Below are 10,492 nucleotides of genomic sequence, written 5' to 3'. Positions count from 1 at the left end.
GGGACTGGGACGGGAACGGGAACGGGCGGGGCGGGACAGGAACGGGACGGGACAGCCGGGCACCTGCCAAGCGCCCTACTTTGCGTCCCCGTTACGCCCTCCTTGCCCTCCCCCCTCCCGCTTGCCTCCTGCCCCCGTTGCGACCCCTTTGCCCCCGTGTTGCGCCTCGCGATGCGGAGCCCCGCTGCCCTCCTGCTGCTGCCGCTGCTGGCCGGTAAGTCCGCGCCCCACGCCTCGACGGGGCCCGGTGGGAGCCTGGGTCCGTCCCGGCCCCGCCGCCCCGTTTCCGGGCGGTCGCGGAAAGGGCCCCGCGCGCCCACCCCCCCCGCCCCGCAGCGCCCTCAGCCGCCCGCTGCCCCGCAGGGCTGGGGGCAGGTTCGGCCCCCGACGCCCCCCAGGGCTGCGCCCGCGGCAGCTGCTATCCGGCCACCGGGGACCTGCTGGTGGGACGAGCCCCCCGTCTGAGTGCCACCTCCACCTGCGGGCTGCGCCGGCCCCAGCCTTACTGCATCGTCAGCCACCTCCAGGTGAGCCAGAGGGAGACCAGGGAGACGGGATGGGGACGGGACGGGGATGAGGGGGACGGGACGGGGATGAGGACACACACACCCGAGACCCCTGTTTGCAGGAAGAGAAGAAATGCTTCATCTGTGACTCACGGCGGCCCTATGACACCCTCACCAACACCGACAGCCACCGCATTGAGAATGTGGTCACCACCTTCGCCCCCCGCCCCAAGAAAGCCTGGTGGCAGTCGGAGAACGGTGAGCAGTGGGTGGGGGTGGTGGTGTGTCCCCAGGGGCTCTCCTTCCCTTCCTCCCACGCTGAGGAACTGTGACTCAGCCGGCAGCCGTGGACGCACCCCTGGACCATGGCCAAGTGGGGGGGACAAGCCCCAGGGGCCCACGGGTGGGTGCTTGCCACAGTCATGTGCTGTTACCCAGGTGTGGAGCACGTCAGCATCCAGCTGGACTTGGAGGCCGAGTTCCACTTCACCCACCTTATCATGACTTTCAAGGTGGGTTCTGCCACATGAGTATCCAGGATGGGTACAAGATGGGAGAGGATGGTACGGGATAGGGGCTGCAGGACTGGTCCCCATCCCAGCTGGGTGTCCCGCAGACCTTCCGTCCCGCGGCCATGCTGGTGGAGCGCTCGGCTGACTTTGGGCGCAGCTGGAAGGTCTACCGCTACTTCGCCTATGACTGTGCCACTGCCTTCCCCCACATCCCCCGCGGGCCCCCACGCCGCTTCGATGATGTCGTCTGCGAGTCCCGCTACTCTGACATCGAGCCCTCCACTGAGGGGGAGGTGAGGCCCTGGAGGCACCACAGGATGGTTGAGGGACCCATTGCTCTCCCCTCACCACCCTGCCTTCCCCTCCAGGTCATCTACCGGGTGCTGGACCCTGCCATCCCCATCCGGGACCCCTACAGCCCCTCCATCCAGAGTGAGTCGCTCAACCCGGGCTCCCGCCTGGCTGCTCTATTTTGGGCTCAGCTATTTTCGCCGCTGTCTCCCTCCTCTGAGCCCCACGGTGGGGTCGGGGCCAGGTCCAGCCTGCAGAGGCTCAGGCCCCTCCTGCATTCCCCCTCCCCGTGGGAGCAGCTAAAGGTCGGGCTGCATCGAGGCGAGCAGAGTGCGATGGCTGTACCAGAGCCATGCCAGAGCTGAGCCCAGTGCTGAGCAGTGGCTGTGTTGCAGGATGGTGCTGCTGATGGGCAGAGGAGTTGGGCTGGGCACAGGATGCAGTGGGTTAATCACCCAGGGCTAAATTTAGGCTGGGAGCAGGAGGGGAGGAATCTGCAGGGCAGGGCTGCTGGAAAGCTGCAGTCTCAGGGGAGCCATCGTATCGTGCTGGGGGGCCCCCAGGCTGCACCCGCCAGACACAGCCATCCTCCAGGCACAGCCCAAACACCCAGAAAGGTGCCCTAAGCCCTGTGTGTTTGTTCTGCGCTGGTGGGGTCCCAGCCTACATCTGCTGAGGGGCCTGCATAGCCCTGGTGACTGAGCACCGTGTGCATGGGAGCCAAACCCCCGCAGCTACCTACAGCCCAGCCTGGCCACATGCAACCACGTGTGCATGAGCCAAACCACGGGCAGCCCGGTGGTGCACAGGTGAAGTGAACCATGCCCAGCTCTGCTGAGCTACCCACCTCCCCCATGGCCATGCTAACATGGGTCTCTCCCTCCCCAGACTTGCTGCGTGTCACCAACCTCCGGGTGAACCTCACCAAGCTGCACACACTGGGGGACAACCTGCTGGACTCGCGGCGGGAGATCCGGGAAAAGTACTACTATGCACTCTACGAGCTGGTGATGCGTGGGAACTGCTTCTGCTATGGGCACGCCTCTGAGTGCGCCCCACTCAGCGGGGCCCCGGCCACCACCGATGGCATGGTATGGCCAGCTGGCCTGCCGTGTCCTGCTGGAGCTGAGTAGCTGTACTGCAGGCTCCTGCAGCCCCACACCATGGTGTCCCGGCAGGTCCATGGGCGCTGCGTCTGCAAGCACCACACACAGGGGCTGAACTGTGAGCGCTGCGAGGACTTCTACCATGACCTGCCCTGGCGCCCGGCCAAGGGCTCCAGCACCAATGCCTGCCGCCGTGAGTGCCCAGCACTGGCTCCTGGCACAGAGATGCCAGTGCCGGGGCTGACAGGCTGTGCCATGCCTGGGGTTTTGGGGTACTGTATGCTGGGATGTGATTTGGTGGGGACTGGCATCCCACAGACTGGCACTAGGGATTTGGGGTGCTGCTAGCTGGGGTTTGGGGTGCTACATACTGAGGTGAGGGTTCAGGGCTGGCTGTGGAGGTTTGGCACTGGGGGTGCTGCCAGGCAGGGGATTGGGGTGCCGCATGCCGTGCCGTGGTGCCATCCCCTCAGGCTGCGACTGCAACGAGCACTCACGGCGGTGCCACTTCGACATGGCCGTCTTCCTGTCCACGGGGAACACCAGCGGGGCCGTGTGTGACGACTGCCAGCACAACACCATGGGCCGCCGCTGCCACCTCTGCAAGCCCTTCTACTACAAGGACCCCAGCAAGGACCTGCGGGACCCTGCCGTGTGCCGAGGTTGGTGCTGGGGGGGGATGGCACAGGCTGCGTGGGGTGGGCTGGGGGGTCGGGCTGCTGACCGTGCCTGTATCTCCAGCCTGCGACTGTGACCCTGAGGGCTCTCTGGATGGTGGGCTGTGCGATGGCGCTGATGACCCGGCCCGGGGGCTGATCGCGGGGCAGTGCCGCTGCAAGGAGCACGTGGCCGGGCCCCGCTGTGACCGCTGCAAACCCGGTTTCTTCGGCCTCAGCACTTCCACCCCGCAGGGCTGCCAGCGTAGGTACCAGGGTGGCACCCGCCGGCGTCGGGCACGTGGCTCGGCACTGGTGGACACCACTGCCTCTCTGTGCAGGGTGCCAGTGTGACTCCCGTGGCACGGTGGCCGAGGGCAGCCGGTGTGACCCCCTCAGCGGTGAGTGTTTCTGCAAGAGGCTGGTGACTGGGCGCAACTGTGACCAGTGCCTGGTGAGTGGGGCTGTGCCAGGGTCCATGCATGGTGCTCGGGGCCATGGCACCATAGCCAGGTGCTCCCTGACGCCCTTGCCCTCTGCAGCCTGAGCACTGGGGCCTAAGCCACGACCTCCCAGGCTGCCGACCATGTGACTGCGATGTGGGAGGTGCCTATGACAACTTGTGAGTCTTCCTGGGGATGCGAGGGGTGAGGGGGATCCCTGATGGCATCAGGGCTGATGGTGCCGCTGGGGTACCAGGTGTGCCATGGAGACGGGGCAGTGCCGGTGCCGGAGCCACGTGGTGGGGCGGCAGTGCAGCCAGGTGGAGCCTGGCTTCTACCACATCAACCTGGACCATTACACCTACGAGGCTGAGGATGCTCGACTGCATCAGGTAAGGGATGAAAGCGTCCCTGGTGCGGGACAGCAGGCAGAGCAGGGCACCAGGTGGCTCTTTGCAGGGTCCCCAGGCTGGAAGGAGCCTCTCTGTCCCAATGGGGCAGCACGGCAGAGTAGTACCTACTGGTCAAGGTAAGGTCACATCTCACAACCCCATCTTGCACCAGGGCTTAGTGGTGGAACGTGAACCTCCCACAGACCACCCACCTTCGTGGACGGGTACGGGCTTTGCCCGCATGCAAGAGGGCAGCTGGGTGGAGTTTCACGTGAGGGACGTGCCTTTCTCCACTGAGTACGACGTGATCATCCGCTATGAGCCCCAGGTGAGCACCGGATGGTGGTGCTAGCAGTGGGATGTATTGCCAAATTGGGAGTGGTGGCAGGGAGTGCTTGCTGGTGAGGCTTTTTGGCACAGCTCCTTCTCTGCTGGCAGCAGCCAGAGCCCTGGCAGGAGGTGAGGGTGAGGGTGCTGCGCCCCAGCCCCGTCTCAGCCAGCAGCCCTTGTGGAAACACCATCCCATCCGACGACCAGCTCTCCACCAGCCTCCCCTCCGGTGCCAGGTGAGCACCTTACCTGGCCCAGGCTGTGTTGTGGCTTGTGGGACGCATCTGGCTGACCGTGCTCTGCTTTGCCCGCCCCCCCAGGTATGTAGTGCTGCCCTGGCCTGTCTGCCTGGAGCGAGGTGTCTCCTACACCATCCGTCTGGAGCTGGGCTGTGGCACTGCTCGGCAGGATCCCACTGCCAGCGTGCTCATTGATTCGGTGAGGAAAGTCTGGGCGGCCAGGCAGTGAGACAGAGGGCAACAACCCTTTTGGGGGGCAGGGTGTGGCCACAGGGGAGGCGGGGAGAGACAAGTGTGACATCCCACCAACTCGACCCTGCAGCTGGTTCTCCTTCCCCGTTACTCCGCGCTGGAGATGTTCATCGCGGGCGACCCTGGATCCATGGAGCGCCGGCAGACCTTTGAGCGGTACCGCTGTGCCCAGCCCTTCCATGCCGCGGGGCCCTCACCTGTGGCTGAGCCCTGCTACAGCCTCCTCCACAGCCTCTCGGCCATCCTGCACGACGGGGCTCTGCGTGAGTACGGCCCCGCACCCTGTCCATGGCCCCCAGTGGCCACCACTGCTGCTGAGCCTGCACTCTACCCGCTCTCTGCCCACAGCCTGCCTCTGCGACCCCCAGGGCTCTCTCAGCGCCGAGTGTGAGCCCCGGGGCGGGCAGTGCCGGTGCAAACCCAACGTCATGGGACGGCGCTGCAACCGCTGCTCCCCAGGAACCTTCGGCTTCGGGCCCAGCGGGTGCCGAGGTGAGAGCTGCAGGGCTAAGTCAGCCTGGCCTGGACAGAAGCCCAGGCACCCTGGGGTTGTAGGGGCCAGGGAGGGATGCTCCCCATGTGCCAGGGCAGACGCCATGGGTGCCCTGCCTTTCAGCGTGCCAGTGCAGCAGCGAGGGGTCAGTGAGCACCGTCTGTGACAGCACCACGGGGCAGTGCTCCTGCCGAGAAGGTGCCCATGGCCCACGCTGCGACCGCTGCCAGCCCGGCTACTGGGGCTTCCCCACCTGCCAGCCCTGCCAGTGTAATGGGCACGCTGAGGACTGTGACCCCCAGACAGGCAGCTGCCTGCGCTGCCGCGACCACACCGATGGTGAGAGGTGCCAGAGGTGAGTGTGGTGTGTGCCAGGAGCAGGGCAGCATGCTGCCAGGACCATGGCTCTGCTGACTGCCTGCCCGCAGGTGTGCAACCGGGCACTTTGGGAACCCGGCGCTGGGCTCCGGGCAGCACTGCCGGCCCTGCCCCTGTCCCGACGGACCCAGCAGCCCCCGCCACTTCGCTGCCTCCTGCTACCAGGACAGCCACTCCCGGCAGGTCATCTGCCACTGCAGCCCTGGGTACACAGGTGGGTGCCTGCCACAGTATGCTTGGTGCCCTCGAGGGTGCCTCCTCCCCAGGCACTGCCCAATGCCCTGTGCCAGCAGGTCCCCGCTGCGACGAGTGTGCCCCTGGGTACTACGGGGACCCACTGCAGCCCGGTGGGCGCTGCCTGCCCTGCCAGTGCCATGACAACATCGACATGACGGACCCAGAGGCGTGTGACCGGCGCACGGGGCAGTGCCTGCGCTGCCTCTACAACACAGCAGGGCCACACTGTGCCGAGTGCCAGCCTGGCTACTACGGGGATGCCACACGTCACAGCTGCAGGCGTGAGTATCCACCACCATGCCAAGACCTGCCTCCAGGGTCCAGCATGTCTCTGGTGACCATGTGTGCCCCTGGTTGCCCTTGCTCATTCACAGCACTTTGGGGGGCCCTGTAGCCCTGCCCTGCTCTGGGCAGTCTCTGTCCAGCACTGCGGCCCCATAATTGTCCCCATGTCCAACTTGTCCCATCCTTTCTCCATCTTCATCTCATGCCCATTCCTGTCCCCATTGCCATCCCATCCCCACTGCCAGCCTGGCTTTGTTCTCATTCCATGCTCATGTCCTCTCTGTCCTTACCCTGTCATTGTCCCATCTCCATCCCATCCTCTTCAGTGGTCCTCATGCTGTTCATACCCCTTATCTGCCCAATCTTTGTCTCCATCATGCCTCCACCCTCATCTATCACCATCCCCATACTGTCCCTGCCTGTGTTCCCATACCATCTGTACCCCCATCACATCTCCATCCCAAACTTACAGTCTTCCTGTCCCTGTCCTCAACCTGTCCCTATCCCAGTCCCTATCCCTGCTCAGCACCCGTCTGGTTCCAGGTTGCTCCTGCAATGCGCTGGGCACTGACCCCAGCACCTGTGGGCCCCAGCAGTGCCAGTGTGACAGGTATAGTGGGCAGTGCCACTGCCTGCCCCACGTGGAGGGACAGAGCTGTGACCGCTGCAGCCCCAACTTCTGGAACCTGGCCAGTGGGCAGGGCTGCCAACCCTGCGCCTGCCACCCCCAGCACGCCCTGACACCCACATGCAACCAGGTGAGCCAGGGAGGGGGTGCCGGGCTGCCGTGGGGCGCGGGGTGTGCAGCAGCTCTGCCAGCCTCGGCCGTGCCATGTCTTTCAGTTCACAGGGCAGTGCTCGTGCCGGCCAGGCTTTGGGGGCCAGACCTGCACGGACTGCCAGGAACACCACTGGGGTGACCCACGGCAGCAGTGTCGAGGTGAGAGCTGGTGCTGGTGGGGGTGTCCACGGTGAGCCCCACAGCACCCTGACCCTGCTGTTCCCACAGCCTGTGACTGTGACCCCCGCGGTGTCGCCAGCACCCAGTGCCACCGCAGCAGCGGCCACTGTGACTGCCGGCCCGGCATCTCCGGCATCCGCTGCGACCAGTGTGCCCGGGGATTTGCTGGCACCTTCCCTGCCTGCCAGCCCTGCCACCCCTGCTTTGGGGACTGGGATCGGGTGGTGCAGGACCTGGCAGCCCGCACCCGGGCTCTGGCCCAGCGGGCCAGCCTCCTGCAGCACACTGGGGCTGCCGGCGCCTTTGGGGGCACCTTCCAGCGGCTGGAGGAGAGCCTGGCCACCGTGCGTGATGTGGTGGCCGCTCGCAATGCCACTGCAGCCACTGCCACTCAGCTGACACACACCATGGAGGAGCTGCGGTGAGCACCTGGAGCAGACACGGCTCCCGGGGTGTCCCCAGGGGCGGGTTGTCACCCCTTTCCCTTGCAGGCGGCAGATCGAGGAGGCAACGGAGAGGCTGACGCGGCTGGAGGGGGAGCTGACAGCTGCCCAGGACGCTAACTTCAATGCCAGCCATGTGCTGAGCGCGGTGGACCGGGGCGCCCGTGGCCTCAACCACAGCCTGCAGGACCTGCAGCAGCGGCTGCACACCCTCAAGACCTCCAACTTCCTTGGTGAGCTGCACTGCAGAGCCACGTGTGGGGTGGTGAGCCTGTGGCCAGGGATCTCATGGTGCCCCTGCCACCCCCAGGTGCCTACGACACCATCCGCCAGTCCCACAGGGAGTCACAGGATGCCGAGCGTCGGGCAGATGCCTCCACCCGCATCGTGCCCAGCCCTGTCAGCACCTCGGCGGCCACCCGGCACCGCACCGAGCAGCTCCTGGCCAGCCGGCGGGACGACTTCAACCGGCAAAACGCAGCCAGCCGGCGGGCACTGATGGACCTGGCGGCAAGGGCACAGGCACTGAGCCTGCACCCGCTCAACGAGAAGGTGGGATGCAGAGAGGGGACCAGGGGAATGCTGCCCGGAGCTCCTCTGAGCTCCTGCTGCCTTTGCAGGTCTGCGGAGCTGCAGGTGATGTGCCCTGTGCCGAGAGCCCCTGTGGGGGAGCCGGGTGCCGGGATGAGGACGGGGCACGGCGCTGTGGGGGGCTGAGCTGCAGCGGGGCCGTGTCCACAGCTGACAGTGCACTGGACCGGGCACGCCATGCCCAGGAGGAGCTGCGGCAGGCTGCTGGCGATGTGGCCCAGCTCTCCCACAAGGTACACGGCACATGGGTGAGAGAAGGTGGCATAGCTGTGGCCCTCCAGCCCTCGGGACCTGCGCTGAGTGTCTCTGCCCCTGCCCAGGTGGCTGAGGCCAAGGGGAAGGCGGATGAAGCCTGGCTGCGGGCACAGGCAGCCCTGGACAAGGCGAACCAGACCAGAGCCCGGGTGGAGAGCTCCAACAAGGAGCTGCGAGAGCTCATCAGCCATGTCAAGGCCTTCCTGAACCGTGAGTGCCAGCGTGCCAGGGGGGCTGGCTGCCCTGGCCTGGTGCTATGTGGCTCTGCACCTGCACCGCACCTGCACCACACTGCACTGTGCTGCCCTGCATGGTCCCCACACTGCACGTGGGCTGTACCGCCCCAGCGCTGCACTGCACTGCCTCTGCCCCACGCTGTGTTGCACGGTCCCTGCTCTGCCTATCCTGTGCCCCCCAGCCATCCGCTGCCTCTTGTCCCACGCTCCATCGGCTCTCCCCTGCCCTCCACTGCCCCTCGGTCCTTCTGTCCCCTCCACCTCAGGGTGCCGCGGGGGACACACTGACAGCTCCTGCCCGCAGAGGAGGGGGCCGACCCCGAGAGCATCGAGGTGGTAGCCAGCCGGGTGCTGGAGCTGTCACTCCCCGCCGCGCCGGCTCAGATCCACCGCCTGGCTGAGGAGATCAAGACACGGGTGCGCAGCCTGGCCAGCGTGGACGCCATCCTGGAGCAGACAGCCGGTGATGTGCGCCGGGCTGGGCAGCTGCTGCAGGACGCCCAGCGGGCCAGGTGAGGCTGAGGACATGGAGATGCAGCTCCCCCAGGGACCCCCAGCCCAGGCTGGCTCTGAGGCCGTGCCACCCCGGCTGCAGGTCGCGGGCAGAGGGGGTGCGGGGCACAGCCGAGGCGGTGCGGCAGGCGCTGGAGGAGGCACGGCGAGCCCAGGGCATGGCCGAGCAGGCACTGCACCATGCTGCTGGTGATATCCAGCACAGCGAGAGAGCCATCGGCACGGTAAGGGCCACGTCCTCATGACCTCAGCCCCACCATAACCTCAGCTCTGCCCAGCCCCACCGTGTGGGCACCCTGACCATGCCTGTCCCTGGTGCCACCGGTCCCCAGATGCAGGACCAGACGGCGAGTGCAGAGCAGCGGCTGGCAGGTGCCATGGGGCAGATCGGGCTCCTGGATGGACAGACTGATGCCCTGAAGGTGAAACGTGCCAACAACAGCCTGGCAGCCACGCGTGCCCAGGAGGCAGCCAGTGCTGCCCGAGACCGAGCCGGCGAGGCCAAGCAGGTGAGTGAGGAGCATGGGGATCCAGCGGGGCTACCAGGGGATCCCGCTGACTGGCCCTGCTGCCTGGTAGGTGCTGGAGGGGCCACTGCGGGACCGGTACCGGACAGCGCAGGAGCTGGTGGAGCACCGGGCGCAGGGTGCGCGGCAGGCGGGCAGCCGGGCACAGCAGCTGCGGGACGAGGCTGCCGGGCTGCTGCGGGACGCCCAGGGCAAGCTGCAGCGGCTGCGAGGTGAGGCTGGGCTGGGGGCTTGGGGGGTGGTGGTGGCAGGGGGCTGGGCTGACCCACGTCTCCCCTCATCCCCACAGCACTGGAGGAGGAATATGAGCGAAACGAGCGAGTGCTGGATGCCAAGGCAGCCCAGCTGGATGGGCTGGAGGCCAGGATGAGGGAGGTGCTGGCCAACATCAACCAGCAGGTTCAGATCTACAACACCTGCCAGTGATCCTCCTCTGGGGCCCGGGCTCCCCAGCACAGTCCCCGGCCCCCTCTCCCTGCCCGGCCCCTGCCTGCCCCTACATCAGTGCGCAGGGGGGGTGCTGCGGGCCACCCCCGTGTGAATAAAGTGTCAGAGCAAGACTGCCTTCTCTGCGCCCCGTGCTGGGGACCCCCGCGTCTGCGCGGGTGGTCCCGCAGGGGTCTCCCCGAGCCTCCGAAGTGGGAGCCGCTTGCTGCCAGCCCCGAGGCGTAGGGCACTGTGGGGCTGGGCGTCAGCGGTGGGGCCGCGGGGCTGGGGAGCAGCGGCGGGGAGGCCGGGGGAGGCGGCGGGGCTGCGGTTCAGCGGCGGGGCTGCGGTTGGGCTGCGGTGGGGCTGCGGTTGGGCCGCGGGGCCGCGCAGCCCCCAGGCCCGGCGCCGCGGTTGCCA

At 66.9% G+C, this 10,492-nt stretch overlaps 1 protein-coding gene across 2 annotated transcripts; it reads left to right on the top strand.

The window, feature by feature from the left end:
• The first annotated feature begins 42 nt into the window (after positions 1–42).
• On the top strand, positions 43–10,206 carry LAMB2 (laminin subunit beta 2). Of its 2 annotated transcripts, none has more exons than XM_051627936.1 (33): positions 43–214; positions 364–527; positions 629–764; positions 945–1,018; positions 1,123–1,311; positions 1,387–1,450; positions 2,198–2,400; positions 2,488–2,608; positions 2,889–3,077; positions 3,157–3,336; positions 3,413–3,525; positions 3,614–3,693; positions 3,771–3,906; positions 4,079–4,234; positions 4,348–4,472; positions 4,557–4,674; positions 4,798–4,990; positions 5,076–5,219; positions 5,344–5,575; positions 5,649–5,812; positions 5,892–6,116; positions 6,664–6,878; positions 6,964–7,060; positions 7,130–7,502; positions 7,573–7,757; positions 7,835–8,076; positions 8,145–8,348; positions 8,436–8,580; positions 8,911–9,118; positions 9,202–9,343; positions 9,452–9,628; positions 9,699–9,858; positions 9,936–10,206. In XM_051627936.1, the coding sequence occupies exons 1-33, from the start codon at positions 172–174 to the stop codon at positions 10,070–10,072; spliced, it is 5,334 nt and encodes a 1,777-aa protein (XP_051483896.1). In that variant the 5' UTR covers positions 43–171; the 3' UTR covers positions 10,073–10,206. The 2 variants fall into 2 exon arrangements, with proteins under 2 accessions (XP_051483896.1, XP_051483895.1); XM_051627935.1 differs by having other exon boundaries at positions 4,345–4,472.
• The last annotated feature ends 286 nt before the right edge of the window (positions 10,207–10,492 follow it).

Source organism: Apus apus, chromosome 9, assembly GCF_020740795.1.
Source record: "Apus apus isolate bApuApu2 chromosome 9, bApuApu2.pri.cur, whole genome shotgun sequence".
Lineage (NCBI taxonomy): Eukaryota > Metazoa > Chordata > Aves > Apodiformes > Apodidae > Apus > Apus apus.
Note: the sequence above shows the minus strand (reverse complement) of the source record. Positions and strands in the feature narration are given on the sequence as shown.